General features: G+C 35.6%; 2 protein-coding genes across 2 annotated transcripts; both read right to left on the reverse strand.

The window, feature by feature from the left end:
* Positions 1-9446: 9446 nt before the first annotated feature.
* Positions 9447-10370, reverse strand: LOC127540513 (olfactory receptor 5B12-like). Its single transcript, XM_051965238.1, has one exon. The coding sequence runs from the start codon at positions 10365-10367 to the stop codon at positions 9447-9449; it is 921 nt and encodes a 306-aa protein (XP_051821198.1). The 5' UTR covers positions 10368-10370.
* Positions 10371-17677: 7307 nt separating this feature from the next.
* On the reverse strand, positions 17678-18595 carry LOC127542083 (olfactory receptor 5B12-like). The gene has a single exon (XM_051967570.1). The coding sequence runs from the start codon at positions 18593-18595 to the stop codon at positions 17678-17680; it is 918 nt and encodes a 305-aa protein (XP_051823530.1).
* Between the last annotated feature and the right edge of the window lie 2051 nt (positions 18596-20646).

Genomic DNA, 20646 nt, shown 5'->3' on the forward strand with positions numbered 1-20646 from the left:
GTGATTAAATCCATCAACATGGGAAGAATCACACAGGCAAGTAGTAATATCACACAGGCAAGTAGTAATATAACAAATAGCATGAATAAGCAAGATTCTATAAAATACTTCCATGAATCCGAGAAGGAAGGTATAGAAAATAGCAATTAATTCCCAACTACACATACATTTCCTTCATCAGCCAAGAGATAGTCCAAAGCGAATCTGTGATGACCGCGTATTTAAAATCAGTTGGAGTCAGGAATTCAGGTTAAGGGGAAAATCTTTAATCTTTATTCTTTTTGAGGTGAAAGGGGATTGTGATAGCAATATGGGCAGCTGTGTCAAGGGCAGCCAGCAGAGATGAAGGGGGATTGAAGGTGAAAGGGGGATCGGAGATGAAGGGGGGTTGCGATAGCAATGTGAGCAGCTGTGTCAAGACGCCAGCCAGCAGTCTCTCTTTCCACTTCCCTTTCCACTCCCCTGCCTCCACCCACCAAAATCGTCATTTCCTATACAGCACATCAGTACTTGCACAAAGAGTGGGCAGGGGCCATTCTTTCTCCAAGCATATATATTAATAGAGTATGGTCCAATTACTATTCAGCCTCATGTGCTTGGGACCTCAATGCATCAACTCAAGCCTCAGCCCATTACACCAATCTATTGTCCAAAACTTCATATGTCAGGGAATCCAATGATTCCTGCAGGTTTTGAAGTTGTGCATCACTCATTAACAATGATTTTTATGGTCATGGTGATGTTCTTTAGTTAATTGCCATACATAGGATTAACTGCCAGGCTCTTTAAGTGATGGACACAGTCAGAGATGGAACCACTCAATTTTTCCTGGGTCTTCTTCTTTGTTTCAAGGGTCTTCCCTTTTTCTTTCTCTGATGAACAAGGTGGATACGGCTCATTGGCACCCTTCAGATTCCTTCTTTATCTGTAGAGACACAAGCAAACCCTGTGCCTCAAGCAGTTAACCTATCTGGTCCCTTCCATTCACCACTCTCTGGATCTTTCCACAACACCTGGCAATTATCTAAAGATATTGGCACTGCTTGCACTGGATACTGCCCTTCCAGTGGGTTATGAAACCTGTCTGCCAGAGCCAGGGCATCTTCATAAAAAAATCAAAAAATTAATAGTATAAAGGAATGAGTTTGGAAGTTCTCTAGGGTTACCTGTGGCTCCCCCTTTCTTTTGTTTTTGGAGAAGCATCTTAATGTCTCTGTTTCTCTTCTCTACTATTGCTTGTCCATGAGGTTTGAAGGGTATGTCAGTGGTGTGTGAAATCTGATACTGGGCACAAAAGTGTGAGAAATATTTAGAAGTATATGCAAGATCCACTATCTGTTTTTATTGCTTGTGGCATACCCATAACTGCAAAGGCCTGTCTCTTTTGTTTCTGGTATTGCAAAAGTAAATCCTGGAAAGATATCCATAGCAACATGGATAAAAGAGAGATGACGAAAAGATTTAAATTGGGTGACATCCATTTCCTAACTTTCACTGGGTCTCAAACTACGACGGTTCTTCCCTGGAGGGAACATAGGAGCATGGAAAGGAAGGCAAGCTATATAGGCCTTTACTATGCTCCTAGCTTCCTCTTTTGTTATTTCAACCTGCAGATGTAAAGCTCGATCAGCCTGATGATATTTAGAATGAGAGTCTTGGGCTGTGTGAAATGTTGGCTAACATGGTGAAAGGTAATCTGCCCTTGAATTTCCATAAAAAATAGGACTTGGAGTCCCATATGAGAGTAGACATGCAAGATATAAATCTTACCTGATACTTTCTCACTTAAACCTGAAGTTCCTTAAAAAGTTGAAATATGTTAGAGGCTACAAATTTTATTTGGGCTGTGGTAATTCTTTGTAACACCTACTGAATAGGCTGAATCAGATACATCTCCTGGATAATAAGTAAGAGCTACCATAATTGCATACAACTCATTTTGCTGAGTAGACTGCAAGGAAGTTCTGACTACTCTTTTTATAGCTAAGTTAGGAGAATATACAGCACAAATATTATGTTTGGACACATCTGTAAAGATGGTTGATCCTTTAAGAGGGATCTTAGAAATGTTTTCTTCAAAAATCAATGTCCAATTATGTAATACCTGAGTTATCTTTAAGGGGGACCCATGTTTAAATTTTATGAGCTGTGGCCCATAAAATTTGCCACTCTGGGATGGTTTCACAGCATATGTTAATTTGTGCATTAGTATAGAAGGTGTATATCTTGTCAGGTCATATCCCAGATAATTGTATTTATCACTCAATGGCCTTTAATAAGATTCTAGCCACAAGCACTGGGTAAAGAATAAGGCTTTGGTTTGGTTGTGCTTGAAGAGTCACCCATTCAATCACACTGTCTCCTTGATGAAAGACTGCTGTAGGTGCCTGTTTTGTAGGAAAAATTGATATTTCCAAGGGTGTTTGAGTGACTATTTCCACCACATTGGATAAAGCCAGTTCAATCTTTCTCAAAGCTTCTTGGCCTTCTTTTGTAAGATGGCGGGGCAAGTCTAAAGCAGTATTTCCCCTTAAAATGTCATATAATGGTTGTAATTGATAAGTAGTTAAGCCTGACACTGGACACATCCATTGAATATCTCATATCAGTTTCTGAAAGTCATTTAAGTTGTATTTTTGTTCCATAAGTACCTTGAGCTATAGCGGATATCCTAAATTTTGAAAAGGAGCATGCCTTTGAATTTTTATGGGGGGGGGGGATGACATACAATCAGTAGTTCTTTAGTGTTTCTATAGTCTTTTGTAGACATGCTTCTAACATTTGCTCCTCAGGTGCACATCCCAAGATATCATACATGTAATGTAATAACATAACTTTTGGAAATTCTTTTCTTACTGGAGTAAGAGCAGCAGCTATCTACATTTGTTCTTATTTGTTTTGTGATTTGATTTATCTAAATCTGAGAGTGCAATATTGAGATCTCCCACTATTATAGTTTTGCTGTCTATTTCTTCTCGCAACTCTCTTAGCTTCTCTTTAAGGAAGTTAGATGCTATACCACTTGGTGCATATATGTTTAATACTGATATTGCTTCATTGTCTATAGTACCCTTAAGCAAATATAGTTTCCTTCCTTATCTCTTTTAATTAGATCAATCTTTGCTTTTGCTTGATCTGAGATAAGGATGGCTACCCCTGCTTTTTTGACTTCACCTGAAGCATAATAGATTCTGCTCCAGCCTTTTACCTTTAATCTGTATGTATCTCCCTGTTTTAAATGTGTTATCTGTAAACAACAGATTGTAGGGTTCTGACTTTTGATCCAGTCTGCTATCCGCCTCCTCTTTATGGGAGAGTTCATCCCATTCACATTTGCGGTTAAAATAACCAATTCTGCATTTCCTGCCATCCTAATATCCCCAGATTATACTTTTCTTTTTCTTGCCCTTCTTCCCTTCTTCCCTATTGGTCCCACTAACGTCGCACAGCTCTCCCTCTTTAGTATCCCTCCCTGCTCCCTTTGAATCCCTTCCCTTTTCTTGTACACTTCCCTTATTACTCTTTTTCCTTCTCCCTTTTCCTCTCCCACTTTTTAATGAGGTGAGAGAAGAGTCTGTGTAAAACAAATATGTCAATTGTTTCTTCTTTGAGCCAACTCTGATGAGAGTAGGATTCACACAACATTCCTCCCCCCTCTAAGTTCCCTCATATATGATAGGTTTCCTTTGCCTCATTGTCGCATGTAGTTTCCCTTTTTTTAATCTCCCTTCTTCCTTTTTTCTGACACTATCCCCTTTCCATTTCTACTTCCCTTTTTCATGTTATATCTGTAAAATCAAATTATACATATGGTCTTTATGTATGTTCACAGCAGAAATACAGTTCTCAAGAGTTCCTTTTACCTTTTTCTACTTCTCTTGATTCCTGTTGTTGAAGATCAATTTTTTTGTTTAAGTCTGGTTTTTTCCTTCGAAACAGATGGAATTCCTCTATTTCATTAAATGTCCATCTTCTTCCGTGGAAAAAAATACTCAGCTTAGCTAGATGTTTATTCTTGGCTGCATTCCAAATTCTTTTGCCTTTGGGAATATCTGATTCCAGGCCCTTCGATCCTTTAATGTTGAGGCAGCCAGATCTTGCGTGACCCTTATTGTGGCATCTCGGTATTTGAACTGTTTTTTCCTGGCTGCTTGTAAAATTTTTTCTTTAGTCTGGAAATTCTGAAGTTTGGCCACAATATTCCTTGGAGTCTTTATTTTAGGGTCTTTTTCAGAAGGTATTCAATGAATTCTTTCAACGCCTATTTTCCCTTCCGGTTCTATTACTTCTGGGCAGTTCTCTTTGATGATTTCCTGTAAAATAGTATCTAGGCTCTTTTTTTCATCATAATTTTCTGGTAGTCCGATGATCCTCAGGTTATCTCTCCTAGATCTATTTTCCAGGTCTGTTATTTTTCCAAGTAAATATTTGACATTTTTTTCCAATCTTTCATTTTTTGGGTGGTTTGCTTGACTGATTCTTGATGTCTCAATGAATCAGTCATTTCTATTTGTTCAGTTCTAATTTTTAGTGAGTTATTTTCTTCATTAGCTTTTTTTACTTCTTTTTGTATATGTCCAATTGAGTTGTTTTGCTCTATGGAATTTTTTTCCATTTCACTAATTTTTTTTTTTTTTTTTTTTTTTTTTTTTTTTAGTGAGTCATTTGCTTTTTCCAATTCGCAAACTCTGTTTCCCTGCACTTCTTGGGAGTTTTTTTTTTTACCTTTTCCAATTCACATTTCAGGAAGTTGTTTTCTTTTTCCATTTTATCAAATTTTTCTTTTAGTGAGTTATGTGCCTTTCCCCATTTCTCTTCTAGCTCTCTTTTAAGGTTTTTAATAGTCTCTTCTAGGAGAGCCTTTTGTTTTGGAGACCAACAATCATCTGGAGACTGTCTGCTATTAGTCTCTTCAGGGTTGAAAAGCTGTTCTCTTTCTGTGTAGAAACTATCAATCGTTCTTTTGATTTTTTTACTCATTTTGTTAAAGCCTGTAAGGTCTGCCTTCAGAGCCAGGAGGTTACCAGGTTCCTCTGCAGAGCAGTGAAAGGTATATGGACCGGTAGCTGTCCTGCCTACCGGCTACAAAAAGCAGCGAGGTACTGGAGTGCTCTGGGAAAGAGTTTCCCACCCGAAAGTAACTCAGGCCCGCAGGGCCGGGCTGGGAAAGTGCCTTTCAAAGAAAGTCAGCTGTGTGAGATAACAACTGCCCTGGGGCTAGACACTTAGCAGTGAGAGTTTCACTGCCCCAAGCCAAACCCTGCCCTGGGGCTGTGGGTATTAGCAGCTGAGCAGAGAATGGATTTGCAGGGACAGGAAGTGTCTGCCCGGGAAGCTCAGTCAGCTGGGGGGGTTCTATTGCCCCAGGCCGAGCCCCCCACTCTGCAGATTAGAGGCTGCCCAGGCTGTGCCCCCTTACTGTGCAGGTTAGTATCTGCCCCCGCAAAAGCCCCGGACTGCCGGATGTGGCCACAGGGCTGCAGTAAAGTCTGCCTGAGTCACTTCCGGGTTTGAGGGGTTACAGCCAGATCTCGTTAGGTTCTGGTGTTTTTTAGAGGACCCTCTGTTTTAGGCTTTAACTTCTCTGCCAGTTTACTGCTTTGTAATCAAGGTAGAGCAGTTAGCCTAGAGCAGAGTGGTCCCTATAACTTCTCTAGCCACAGAGATCACCCCCGCCCCTGGTCTGCTCAGGACGCTAGCCTCTCGCTGCCTGTGCTAGTCTGTTCCTGGCCCCTCAGGACAAATCTTTCCTGGCGAGCTTCCGGATCGGCTGGTAAGTTGTAGTGCTTCTCCTCTTCATGAATTTAAGCAGTGAAGAGCTATTTTTGAGGCTGGATTAAATAGTTGGTTATGAGAGTAATGAGAGGAGTTTAGAGAGTCGTGTGTGCCTGCTCAGCCATCTTCCATCTTATTTAATCCTAATAACAATCCTGCAAGACAGGAGCTATTATTGTTCTCATTTTATAGCTGAAGAAACTTGGGCTGAGGACTTTTAAGGGTCAGATCCCTAGTTAATAACTATGGCAGCATTCAAACTCAGTTCTTGATTTCAATTCCAGATCTCTACATTAAATATGATCAAATGGCTTATGAATCATAAACTCTTTGAAGATAGATTACCTTATTTTATGTATTTGTTTTCTTATGATAAGCAGAGAATTCAGTGCAAAATAAATATTTATTAAAAGTGGTTCTATTCATTCATCTTCTAGGAAATAAATATGCTAAGAGATGGGAAATCAAAAATAAAAAGTCATTGATTATGCCTATCACTGAGGTTATAAAGAAAAAACAGTAAGAAACATAATGATCTTGTTAGATTAATGCAAAAGGATATTAATTTTTAAATATGCCTGAATATTATTACAATTTCACATTCCATTTCAAATTTATTGGTGGAGTGGTAAAGTTTATTTTTTTTTCATACTTTTCAACCCCCATTCATAATGGTCATAATTTGGAAAGGTGAATAAAAATTTACATATTTGCTATAACTCATTATGGTCCCAGATATCTGGCAGTAATAATACCATGTGAATACAAGAACAGGTACCAAACGTCCCATGGAAATTGTTGAGAGGGATAAAATGAGGGAATCATAGAGTCTTAGAAGCGAGGAGCTCTCAGAAATCATGAAATCCAATCCATGTCCCAAAAGGAATATTCTTTCTAATACCCCAAGCAAGTTGATTCCCCCATTGAAATTTTAAAGTGAAAGAGAATTCTTCTGCCAAATATAAATTACTTCATTTCTAATTTCCCTCCATCCCACAATCATGTAAATTTTCATTCTCCAAGATGAATATATTCATTTGGAGCAAATAATTTCTCAATATACTCATGTATGTCATTACATTTTTTTCCCCAAAGTCCTACTATTGACTGGTATTATAATATCTGTCCATTAAAACCCACTGAACTTTTAAAAATGAACTATGCCTTTTTTATAGTGACCCATTATTAATTGTTTCAAGGCACAAATAATCGAGATCCTAAAGGGAGAAAGTAGAGTCAAAATAGTAGAAGAAACATTAAAAACCTACTTTGTATCCAACTGAAATTTCTTGGCTAACATGGACCGTGTTTAAATTTAGAAAATGACTTAAGAGGGTTTTTTTTCTCTTTTTCATTAACTCATTATTATATAAAAATCTATGATAGAAAGAAATGGAGGCAGAAAGTTCCAAGCAAATCAATTTATTAGCAAGGCTAGCAATTATGAATTAAAGGAATCCAAGGCTTTTCTTTAGTCCAGGATACATTTGACAATCAGAGATGCTTTTTTATAGAGTTAGGTCCTTAAGATTCAGAAGCAGTCCTATGATGCAAAATAAAATGAGTCACAGACACAGAGGAATGATGGACTTTGCTTGGCTTGTCTCAAAGCAGGAACTTCCACAACCAAGAGCAACAAGGATTTAAAATTCATTTAACATCCCTTAGAAAGTCTCAGACTAGACAAACATCATATGAACAGCATGATTCATCTCTGTCAATGGTAAAAATATAAGAAACTTGAATTTTTACCATTGGACTTAAGCCCATATGAATAGAATAAATTCTTTTAAATTTTACTGATTCGGCTAACACAATTTTCTAAATTTGATCCACCAGATTAATTCCAGTGACTGGATACAATTATCAATCAAGAATTAATAAAGTTCAAAATAAAGTAGGTATCAGTTTTCAATTTCATACCACCCTCTGAAGGGAATTGTTCCTGGAAAATCAATTTACATACTGATAGTATAATACTTCTCAAGTCTCTGCTAATATGATAAAAAAAAAAAGTCTCAAGCCAGTAAAAAATAATTCATTGGTCAGATTTTTTATTTCATAATCCAGAAAATTCAAATATTTTAAGATCACATGAATTCCTATTCAAACATAGAAACACATAAAGCACCCAAGAACCTTTTAGCTAAAAAGGAATTGATTGACATCAGGATACTGACTTTGCATTAAACTACCTCTCTCCCATAGGATCATTGAAAGTCCCTTCCAGCCTCTTGTAACCCTTCAATTGTTTATATTCTTTCCTAAAGACTGACATATTGTGGTGGTGTATTTGAGCCAGCTCCAACTGTTTTGAAAAACAGATAATTTAAATTTGATCCTCAGTATTTAAATGTAGAATGTAATGGGCTGAGGCTTGAGTTGATGCACTGAGGGCCCAAGCATATGAGGCTAAATAGTAATTGGACCATACTCTATTAATATATATGCTTGGAGAAAGAATGGCCCCCCCACTCTTTATGCAAGTCCTGATGTTTTGTATAGGAAATGATGTTTTTGGTGAGTGGAGGCAAGGGAGTGGAAAAGGAAGCAGAAGGAGAGACTGCTGGCTAGCGTCTTGACACAGCTGCTCGCATTGCTATTGTGACTGCCCTTGACCTCCGATCCCCCTCTGCTAGCTGGCTTCCTGTTGCAGCTGCCCATATTGCTATTGCAATCCTTCTTCACCTCTTCAATAAAGATTGAAGATTTTTCCCTTAACCTGAATTACTGACTCTGGCTGATTTTAAATACACAATCATTACAGTAGAAATCAGTAAATGATACAAATCAAGCCTTAATTCATTGTTTTGTTGTTAATTCATAAATTGATGGAGAAAATAATATGGATTAAATTTTAAAATTTGTCATGGATAAAGTTTGCTTTTTTCTCTTCTCAGCGAGCTCTCTGAGAAAAAGAAAGATATAGAACTAAAGCCATTTTCCTCTCACGTCTTTCATAAAAGCTTTCTTGAACTCTTATATTGTTCCTTAGATAATAAACCGGAGGATTCAATAGGAAGGTGATCATGGCATAGAATACAGACACCATTTTGTTTATGTCCATTGAATGCCTTGAACTGTATTGAAGCTCCCTCAATGCCCCTAAATCAGAGGTGTTTTAGGGACACCTCTGATTTAGAGGTTGCTGAATAAGGAATGCCAATACCATCAAAGGTACACTTCCCAAGTGACTCTATGACTTTGCCCTCCAAAAATTATGTTGTTCAAAAAGATGGGGATTGTTTTTTTCTTTCTAGAAAAATAATAGCTAGAATCTCTATGTAATGTCTGTCTGTATGTATATACATATGTACCATTCATTCCACAACACTTATAAGAAATGGGATACTATTAAGCCCCATCATACATGAGGAAAATGAGGCAGAATTTTTCATTTACTTGTCTAGGGCTAAGCAATATGAAAGTACACAAGACAGAATTTAAATTCAGGGCTCTCTTAACTCCATGTCTATTGCATTCTCAACTACGTGATATTGCCTCTTACAAAGTTTGGATTACACTCCTTTGTACATAAGAAAAATAACTTGACTGGGAGGGACTGGATCCTAGAGTTGGGGAAGATATGTTGCAAATACACAGAGATTTTCTTTCTTTAAAAGATATACGTTGGATTTTCTTTCTTTAAAAAAAGAACTATCTATTTAAAGTCATCTTCCTCTCACAGTTTTCATAAAAGCATTCTTGACATCTTTGTTCCTCATACTATAGACCAGAGGGTTCAACATAGGGATGACGATGGTGTAGAATATAGACACTGTTTTATCTATGTCCATTGAATGGCTAGAGCTGGGTTGCAGGTACATGAAGATGATTGTCCCATAAAATACAGACACTGCTGTGAGATGGGAAGCACAAGTGGAGAAGGCTTTCTGGCGGCCTTCAGCAGAATGGATCTTCAGGATGGTGATGAAGATTAAGAAGTATGAAGTGAAGATAATGATAAATGGAAAAAAGACAGTGATTGACCCTAAGATAAAAAATACTGACTCCGTCTTATGAATATCAGAGCAAGAAAGAACTAAAAGAGGAGGAATATCACAGAAAAAGTGGTGGACTATGTTGGACCTACAGAAGGAAAGGCTAAAAGTATTTCCTATAATTATTGATGAGGTTAAAAGACCACAGATGTGAGTGCCACTGGCCAGAATTGCACATAGTGTTGAAGTCATGGTAGTAGTATAATGTAGGGGCTTACACACAGCTGCATGGCGATCATAGGCCATGGAGGCTAAGAGGAAACTTTCAGTAGTAGCAAAAGCCCCAACAAAGAACAATTGTGTAGCACATCCATTATAAGAGATGATTTTATCCCCTTTGAGAAGCCCAGCCATCACCTTAGGAGTAACAGCCGACAAGTAGCCAAAATCCACCAGAGAGAGGTTACTGAGGAAAAAGTACATAGGAGTATGGAGATGGGAATCCCAGGAGATCAAAGCTACTATGCCCAGGTTCCCAACCAAGGTGATGAGATAGATGAAGGTGAACATGATGAAGAGAGGGACCTGAAGCTCTGCATCATCTGTTATTCCTAGAAGGATAAACTCATTCACTTTTGATCTGTTTTCCATAGATGTCACTTGAGAATAATGTCATCCATCTGAAAGAAAAGAGTAGTCACCAGAAAACCCAGTTTGCATGATATATTTATCAAACTCCAAGATATAAAACATAGTCAGAGACTTATCTTAAGTGAGGGATAGAAATAAGGAATTCAGAGACCAAATACACCTAGATAGTTGTCACAGAAATTATTCTAGGTTCTCAAAATTCATTGATCAATTTTCTCATAGAGAGTCCTTCATGCATTTCTTCTCACAAGTTTTTTATCTACTCCATATTAACCAATCACCAAAATGTTATTTTTCCCTTCAAGAAGGGGAAGTACCTTATTTTCTGGCAAAAATCTGCATTCAAAAATGAATTATTCTTTGTTAGAGTTGGAGTGAATTTTTTCTTTTAATATGCTTCATTCTGATGAATAAAAAGAGAAAAGGGGAATAAAGCAAAAAAAATAATAAAATAAGAAAAAAAAATTTAAAAGACAGAGAAGGAAGAAGAATCAAAGAAAGTTTGACTGGGATTTTGCTACAATGCTGCTTAGTCCCAGAATTATAGTGACTGAAAGTTCTGTGCAATGAACTGAAGTGGCCAGTTCCTGAAGAGGAACAGATGTCAGTAGATACCAGTTGCATAGTTGTGGGAGTCATGGTCAAAATGTCAATGATTGATCATATAAGTATAAATGTATGATTTCTAAATTTGTTTCCTTCACACACATTTTTCCTTTTTAAATTTTCCACCATTGCCATTGTAAAAGCAGAAGATGGCTACAAACAGGAACAGTTTATACGTTAATTCACTATTCACTTTTCTGGGTCCCAAAGAAATCACAACTACAGAATGTATTTCCCTATTTCAATGTCAGTTCTCTACTCTTTTGATTATCTCTAATTTAACTTGGATATAGTTTGTTATTCACACATTATCTTCGCATTATGCATTATTTGAAGGCAAAAACTGTATTTTATTTTTCTTTGTTTGCTCAGTGTTTAACTTGGTTCTGGGATACAGAGCAGAAACTTAATAAATGCTTATTGTCTTACTGGTTGTTTAATAGTAATCCAGTGGCCTTTGAGCATGAGATAAATATATAATCCATTTTTAGCATTATTATAAGCATTTACTATTGGGAAAAGTCTGCCATGTACACCACTTATACTTAGAGTATTTAGTTTCATCTCTTCCACAATGAGTCATGAGAAGTTTTCACACAAGTTGTAAATAGATTTCAATATGCTGTCTCCTGTATCTTAAAAAAAAAAAAAAAAGAGATGGTAAACAGAATTAGAGATTCAAATCACCTTAGTTCCTCAGAGAACATCTGCCTCAGTTTACTTGTGACTAGAACTCATCTCTACCAAAAAAAAAAAACTGTCAAAAGTCATGTAATATTGGAAAAAGAAAAGAACAAGTAAACTAGCAAAAATGAAAGATAAGTGATATAAATACATACATACATACATATATGCCTCTTGGCCTCCCCTAGGAATTATATCTAGCTAGAAGATATATTAGACTTTCTAGACTCTCCAAAACAGGAAAACAAATCTAACTGGAAAGGTAACATTTAGACTTGGATAATAAAACTCAAAACTGGAATATAATTCTTGAAAGATTTTCCCCTTATTTCAATGACAAGTGGTAGAAAGCAGCAGGATCTTGTATTTTTTTTTTATTAGACTGGGAAAATATAGTTATATGAAGAAATCCAGGAACCATGGGGAAACGTGGTGAAAAGCACCATGGTTATTATCAGTACTGAAGGAGTGTTTGATTATCTGGGCATCTGCCATAAAGTTCTCTCTTATTCTGCCTCTCTCATTCTATCTCTCTGTCTTTCAATCTTGTTCTCTGTCTCTCTGTATCTTTGCATTTTTGTCTGTGTCTGTCTTTCCCTGTCTTTGTTACCTCCCTTTTTTATCTGCTTACTTCTCTGTGTGCTCTCTTTTCCTTTATCTATTACACATGCATCTCTCTGCCTCTCTTCCCAAAGAAGAGCTTTAGCTTTTTTGTGAAAATGAATTTTTTTATCCATTGAAAGTGCAAAAATTAAGGAATACCTATGAGGAAATTCTATTATTCATTTGATTATCATAATTGAGAGGAAATTGTTAGGTAGAATCAAAATAAATGGGAATATTACAAGAGTAGAATGAAAGTAATTAAATTACTCTGAAGCTTGAGAGAGATTAAAAAAAAAAAAAAACACAAGCAAAAATGTCTATTAAGCTTAAGAGTCAATTCCAGGCATTTTAGCAGAAGGATAAAATAAGATCCTATGTATCAATTCTTTAGGGAGCTAAATTTGAAATGAGGGAATAGAAACATTTCAAAAATGAAATTGAAGATATAAGGGGGAAATTTATAATTATACAGATTAAAATGAGAAAAAAATTTCAGAACAGAAATAAATGAGTGGTAACCAGGAATGAATGCAAAAGCAGATCTTATGTTACAGAAATAGAGTCAGGGAAATTTCAGGGCTCAAAATGAATTGGGGGAGACCCAGAAAGCAGATAACTACAAATAGATTGGTATTTTTTTTGAAAAAAAATGATTATTTATGGAAACAAAGGATAATTAAAAAAAAAAAAGAACTGGACTGATTTTCTGGACAGGTAAGGCAAGTACAATGAATGAGAAGAAAAGACAGAGCTCTTCAGTTTTATTTTTCTTCTATTTTCTCTTGCAATGAAAAATATTTCTAGATTTAGAAAAAGAGAAGTGTAACTAATAGCAGGTTGCTGCCAAAGATAACAAGGACTTGCACTTATAGTGGAGTGAAGGAAAATAGCATTTATACAGCATATATTATATGTCAAGCACCCTGCTGCACTTTATAAATATTCTCACAACCTTGTAAAGTTGTAATTATTCACATTTTAAAATTGAGACATATAGAAGTTAAATGACTTTCCCAGAATTGCTGCTTAAGTATCTATGAGCATTTGAGCTCAGAACATCTTAATTCCAGTCCTACTGCTCTACCCACTCTACCAGAGCTGCTTCTTTAAAGTTTACAATGTATTTTAAATATATTGGATCATTTGAACCCTACAACAATTTTGTAACTAACATACATAGCAAATAAGAAAGCCAATTTGACCTTGCATTGAAGGGAGAGATAGAGTATCCAAACATACAATGGTAGTCCTCTCTATTCTGCACTTGGAGCACATTTCAGAATTTCATTCATTCAGACTAGAGATCTTCCAGAGAAGCTCAACCAGCATGACAAAGGATTTTGAAATTTGGCCATATGGGGATTGATGGAACAAACTCAGGGTTTTTAGTTCAGAGATGCTAAACTACATAGATGCCAGGATAGAGGATTGGATTGAAAATTTCTTGAAGCATATGAAGAACTGAGATATAGAAAAAGGATTTAGTTTGTTTTATTTGTACCAAAAAAAAAAAAAAAACCCAGCAACAAAGGGAAAAGTTTGAGAAGAAACAAATTTAAGCGTGATGTAAGAAAAACATTCTAAAAACATTGTTATTCAGAAGTAAAAAGGGCTTCCTTAACATGTACTGGATTTCCTATTTCTTGAAATCTTTAGGGGACTGTTTGGCCTCTTCTTTAACATATCACAAACATAATCAGCAAATACATACTCACACATATATATGTGTGTATATGTGTGTATATGTACATACACACACATACACACACACACACACAAAGACAGAGAGAGAGAAAGAGAAAGAGAGGGAGAGAGACAGAGTCAGAGATAGACAGAGACACACAGAGAGAGACAAGCAGAAAGGCAGAGAATTACAGAATTACAGAAAGAGAGACAAAGGTGGACATTATTGTTCATTTCATAGGAAAATTTAGCACTTTTTGTCACTGTGATTATACATGTCATTTCAATTCACAGCCTCATTTCACTCATATGTCAAAAGAAGATAAAATTGATGACACCTACATTATAGTACTGTTTTGAGTCTAGACTGTGAAGTACTTTGAAAATTTCAAGCTTTCTTTAAATGTTGTCTACTGTTGTTTTAATTATTAATACTTCTACTACCTGTGTTATCTGTCAAAAATATCTTACGTTCTTTTATCCCTAGAATACTATGGAGCTCTCCTTGCTCGTCAATAAAGGAAAAAATATCAGACTAGATAACGTCTGAGATCCTTTCCAGTTGTAAATTCATCATCCTATGATACTTTGCAACTCTGTTAATTTAGACACTTATCATTCTTCATTGTCCTGCTGTAAAATAACTTCTTTCTAATGGGGTTGATGTGGGATTTCTAAGCAATTAGAAAATAAATACCTGTTTCATTGACTATTCAAAGAGTAGAAAAAAGTCAACTTTTACAACAAATACAATCAATCATTTTTAATATAATAGGAACAATATTAAATATAATACATATTTATTATGATTTATAGTAATATTGATGTCATATATGGTACTGAAGCCATTTTGATGATTGATATTATTGAATCAAACAATGTGTAGACATAGTATATGATAATCCTTCTCAGTGATGTATTCCAAGTTGAATCAAGAGACTTGCATTTTTATGTCTTGAGAGAGCTGTTCTTAATCTCCACGGCTGACAAGGAAATTGAATTTCTATTCAGAAATATCTATTTTTGGTGGATAGTACTATTTTGTTAAGAATTTTTGGTTAGGAGCATGAAAATTTGGATTGTAATCTTGCCATGAAATGCAATAATTTCTTCTGTAACCTCATAGAAATTAATCAAGCCTTTTATACTTTTTTTGAAAAAAAATAATTAAAAACATAAATACAAAATAGATAAAGGAAATAAATTGCTATGTGTACAGCATAACAAAAAGAGGATTCAAAATATTAAGCAATAAATTTGCCTTTTGTACTTCTATCTTTCTTATTTGGAAAATAGGAAGAATATTTCTCCAGGTATGGAGGCCACATAGTGCCTGTGAGGAAGATGTTTGCCAAGATTCAAATGCTGTAGAAATGACCTACCATTGTCAGTTCTGTACTCTTCTAAACTTTGTTATCAACCCACTTCCTCAAGAATTGAATTCAATATCCTGCACACAATATGCCTTTAATCAAGTTAATTGTTAACAATGTAATTATTATCAAGCAGAAAATTGTTTAATTTTGTGTTTATTAGGAGTATACAGTTTCCCATCGTTCAAATTGCTCCTTTGCTAGCTGAAGAATGATGAGCTTGAAAAGCTACAAGTAGTAGATAAAAGTGGATAATGGATAATAGCTATTATTATTTATAATAATATATATTATGTTATTGGATATAAATATATCCAATATGTATATTAGATATATTGGATATTTAAATACAATTTATATGCATGAGTTCATTTGAATCTGGAGAAAACCCTATGAGAAAAGTATCACAGGTATAATTATACACTATTTTTGAATAAGGAAATGGAAGCCAAGCAACTTACCCATGATGAGAGTGAGTTAGTTATCTCAGAGATAATGAAGAATTTTATCCAGGTCTATCCTATCTCCAGGTCTAGTTGTATTATGTTTCTGTCTCCATGAGCACTATAACCTTGGATTGATATCCTACAACCTCCCTGGTCTGATTATGGATAAAGGTGGCCATGACTCCAAAGACAAAAGTTAACAAAGAACTTTATATTCAGTGGTTGACCTTGAAGTCCTAAGCTTAGGGAGCCTCTGATCTCACGGAGAAATTATTTGCTAGTCACTGGGGCAAAGAGTTCAAAGTTTTCTAATAGCAGAATGGTCATTTTTTTTTATCATTGTTTTGGCATTGTTACCCTTCATTTAGCTCATTTTCAGCAAATAGAAAACAAATTAGGTGGATAAATAAATGAGTTGGGGAATTTGACCCACCACAGTGCTGAAATCTATAATGGAATCTATAATGTTTCAGTATCAGTAGCAAAAATTGGAGATGAGGCATGGTCTTTATGAAGATCTTGGAGTCCTTCAACTCTTGGGAGATGGTGGTCCCTTGGAGATACCTGGCAGCTCTACTGCCAATTCAAGAACAAAATAAGCCATTAAATTCTGCTCTCACAATGGGGAAAAAGAGTATTTTCTCATGGGTACTTTATCATTCTTAGCTTGTTATTAGAAAACAAAGTAGAAAAGGTGGTAATGGCCATTGTCAAAAGTTAGTTTCTAGTCTTTCTTGTACCACCTCCTAGCTATGTGACAAGTCACTGAATATCTCCAGAGTTCAGTTTATTCATCTATTAAATGGATATGATAAACTCAGACTAGTCTACCATCAGAAGGACTTGGTGAAGATCAAATGTGACTCTGGACATGAAACAAAAATATAGTGAAAAGATCACTGAAGTTGGTATTAGAAGATTTGCTATGGAATTTATGGTCATATGTTTCTCCTGCCCCTCCCCTCCCAAAAATAATTTCCCCTTTTCCTCTCCATTGTAATATATGTTATAGACTCCTTTTATATCAGATTTAATTTACTATATATATCCTTTTCTCCTTTTCCCAATACTTTCCTCTTTCTCAGTTCTTAATTTTATTTAAAAGAAATTATCCCACCATATTCAACTCACACCTGTGCCCTCTGTTTGTGTATACTTCTAGTGGCTCTAAAATAAGAAAAAAAAATTAGGAACTGTATTGTTTTGCCATGTAGGAATGGAAACATTATCCTTATCAAATCTTTTATAATTTCACTTTCCTGTTCCATAGTTCCAAATTTCTCTTATTGTTTTGTTGATGATTTAATCTTTAGAAAGTGATAGAGAAAATAATAATGCTAGTTAAATTTTAAATTGGGTTATGTGAATTCTTTTTTTAATTGAATGTCAAGTTCTAAGTATTTCCCAGTTCACCTCTGGTTTAGGGTCTAGCAAATAATCAGTGGCATTACCATTAAAACTGTGTTTTCTAAACTATTCAGGATTTTTGCTGTCTAAATAGCAAATGTTTTAGAACTCATAAAGCTGATCTTCCTCTTTCTAGAAGGATAGTAGCTAGAATCATAATATCATGCTTGGGTGTGTGTGTGTGTTATTCATTCCACAAAAAATAAATAAATAAATAAATAAATAAATATGGTATGCTATTAAGGCCATTTAAATATGAGGAAACTGATTTTGAGACATTAAGTAGCTTCTCAAAGGTATGAAACATAAAAATATCTGACAGGGAATTTAAGTTCATGTCTCTTCTAACTCTGAGTCTATGACACTTTCTACTATATGATGTTGTCTCTAAAAAGGTTGGTAAATACTTTGTGTGCATAAGAAAAAGAGCCTAATTTGAGGGATGGTTCCCAGAGGAAAAAGATGTAGGTTGTATTTTCTAAGAAAAAAGATGATCTATTTGAAGTTATCTTCTCATAGCTTTCCTGAAAGCATTCTTGATGTCTTTGTTCCTAAGACTATAAACCAGAGGGTTCAACATAGGAATGACCATGGTGTAGAACACTGACACCACTTTGTCTGAGTCCATTGAATGGTTTGAACTAGGTTGGAAGTACATGAACATGATTGTCCCATAAAATATAGACACTGCTATGAGATGGGAAGCACAGGTGGAGAAGGCTTTCTGGCGGCCTTCAGCAGAACGGATCTTCAGGATGGTGATGAAAATTAGTAAGTAAGAGATAAAGATGACAAGAAATGGAGAAAAGACAGTGAATAACGCTACTGTAAAGATTACTAACTCAGTAATGTGAACATCAGAGCAAGAGAGAAGTAGCAGAGGGGTAATATCACAGAAAAAGTGTTCGAGTATGTTTGACCTACAAAAGGAAAGGCTAAATATTGTTCCTGTAACTATGGCGGTGGTTAGAAAGCTACAGATGTAAGCACCAATGACTAGCTGTACACATACTGTTGATGTCATGGTAGTGGTATAATGTAGGGGCTTGCACACAGCTGCATGACGATCATAGGCCATGGAGGCTAAGAGGAAACTATCAGTGCAAACAAAGGTCCCACCAAAGAATAATTGTGCTGCGCATCCATTATAGGAAATGACTTTGTCCCCTTTGAGGAGCCCAGCCATCACCTTGGGTGTAATAGCTGAGGAGTAGCCACAATCTACCATGGAGAGGTTACTGAGGAAAAAATACATAGGGGTATGAAGGCGGGAATCCAAGGCAATCAGAACTACTATCCCCAGGTTCCCTACCATAGTAATGAAGTAAATGAGGATGAATATTATGAAGAGAGGAACCTGAAGCTCTGGAACATCTGTTAATCCTCTAAAGATGAACTCATTCATTTTAGTTCTGTTTTCCATGAGGTCACTTGAGAGTGATGTTATTCATCTGCAACAAAAGAATAATCATTAGAAATTTCTACTCTGTATGATGAATGACTACAAGACATAAAACATGGTCAGAAACCTATTTTATGTGAAGATCAGAATCAAGCAATTAAGAGTCCAAGGACATATAAGTGGTTGTCAGAGCAGTTACTCTAAATCCCCAAAATTCATTTAGTATATTCTCTCATAGTCACTTGTATATTATTTTTCACTTTGTAAAATCTACTACAAATTTGGCAATCCCCAAAGTGGCATTTCTCACTTTAGGAAAGGAAGTACCTTATTCTCTGAGAAAAATTAGCACAAGAAGGGGAATTACTGTTGGTCAAGGTTGGACAATAAGGTCTTTTCTTATGAATATATTTCTCTGATGATGAAGAAGAGAGAAAAAAGCAATAAAGGAGAACGGGGAGAAGAGGAAAATGGGGCAATTTATAAAATAAATATTTCCAAATAAGAGAAAGGAGGAAGGGAACAAAGAAAATTGGGCATTCACTGAAATGCCATGTAATCCTGGAATCATTGTACTTTTAAGGTTTATGTAATAAACTGAAGTCACCAATTCCTGAGTAGGTCCAGTTGCCAGTGAACATCAGTTTCATAGTTTTGGGAATCATTTGTCAAGAGTAGCACTGGTGGATCACTTAACAATACATTCATGATTTCTAGACTGTGCCTTTATTCAATTCTCAATCACTGCCACTGTGAATATGGAGTACTGCCACAAACAGGGATATTTTGTTTTTTTATTCTTGACATGTCCCAGAAAAGTCACCAATTTGGGTGTTGGCTTTCTTCTCATCTGAGCTAAAATCTCACCTACAGAAAGTCTTTTTTTGATCCATTGATTTCCATTTCAGTGCATTCCCTCTTGTGATTATCTCTTTTTCATACTGAATATAGCTTGTGTGTAAACTGATTTTTGCATTTTATATGCATAGGGATTTTGAATTCCTAGAGAGCAGGAACTGTATTTTATCTTTCTTTGTATTCTCAGTGTTTAGCATAATTTTGTGCACAGAGTTACACACTTAATAAATGTTTATTGACTTACTCCCTGTCTGAACATCAGACAACTATGTAGTACATTTCCAGGCACCACTGTAAGTCTTAACAGTTGGGAAGAACCTGCCACAGTTGTGCATCACTCATTTACTCTTAGAGAATTTCATTTCACCTCTATGACCATAAGTCATTAGAACTTTTCATTGGAATTATAAGCAGACTACCACATGATGTCTATTACAGATTGTATATTAAAGATAGATAAAGTAAGAAGAATCAGAGAATCTCAAGTCCAGATATTCCTCACAGGTCATTTACCTCAGCTTACATCTTACCAGAACTTATCTCTACAAAATCTTAACAGGCATGTTAGACTGGAAAAAGAAACAAGCCAGTAAAATAGAAAGAATGAAGGAGAAGAGAAATATAGCTCTGGGAGCTTATTGGAGTCTCCAAGGAATTATGCTTAACAAGGAAGATGAACTAGAACCTGTAATGAAGGAAAACAAATTTGTTTGGCAAGGTAACATTTAGTCTTGGGTGATAGATTCAAAACTTGAATTTGATTTTAGAAAGAATTCTCCTTTATTTCAATGACAAAGGGGGAGAATGTAATTGCAGGCTCTTATACATATTTGTAAACAGAGAAAATATATTCATATTTTTAAAAAATCCAGGAACCAGAGTGGGGAAACATGGTAGCAAGCATTTATACTGTTATCAGTATTTTGCTGATAGGAATATTCAATTATCTGGGAATCTACCAGAATGTTCTTTCATTCTGTCTCTCTCAATGTTCTTCTCTGTCTCTTTGTATCTCTGTGATTTTGTCTCCTTCTGTCTTATTTTCCCTTTTTTCTTCTCTGTACATCTCTTTCACTCTATCTATCCATGTTTCTCTTTATTTCTATCTTCAAAGCTCAGCTATTGATTTCTTGATGAAAATACTCTTTTTTTATGCATCAAACGTATGAAAGTGAAGGGACAAATATGAGGAAATTCTATTCTGCATTTGATTA

This window comes from Antechinus flavipes, chromosome 6 (assembly GCF_016432865.1).
Source record: "Antechinus flavipes isolate AdamAnt ecotype Samford, QLD, Australia chromosome 6, AdamAnt_v2, whole genome shotgun sequence".
Taxonomy (NCBI): domain Eukaryota; kingdom Metazoa; phylum Chordata; class Mammalia; order Dasyuromorphia; family Dasyuridae; genus Antechinus; species Antechinus flavipes.

Coding starts and splice junctions, on each gene's coding strand:
- LOC127540513 (XM_051965238.1), bottom strand. CDS start 10,367: ATGGAAAACAGATCAAAAGTGAATGAGTTTATCCTTCTAGGAATAACA.
- LOC127542083 (XM_051967570.1), bottom strand. CDS start 18,595: ATGGAAAACAGAACTAAAATGAATGAGTTCATCTTTAGAGGATTAACA.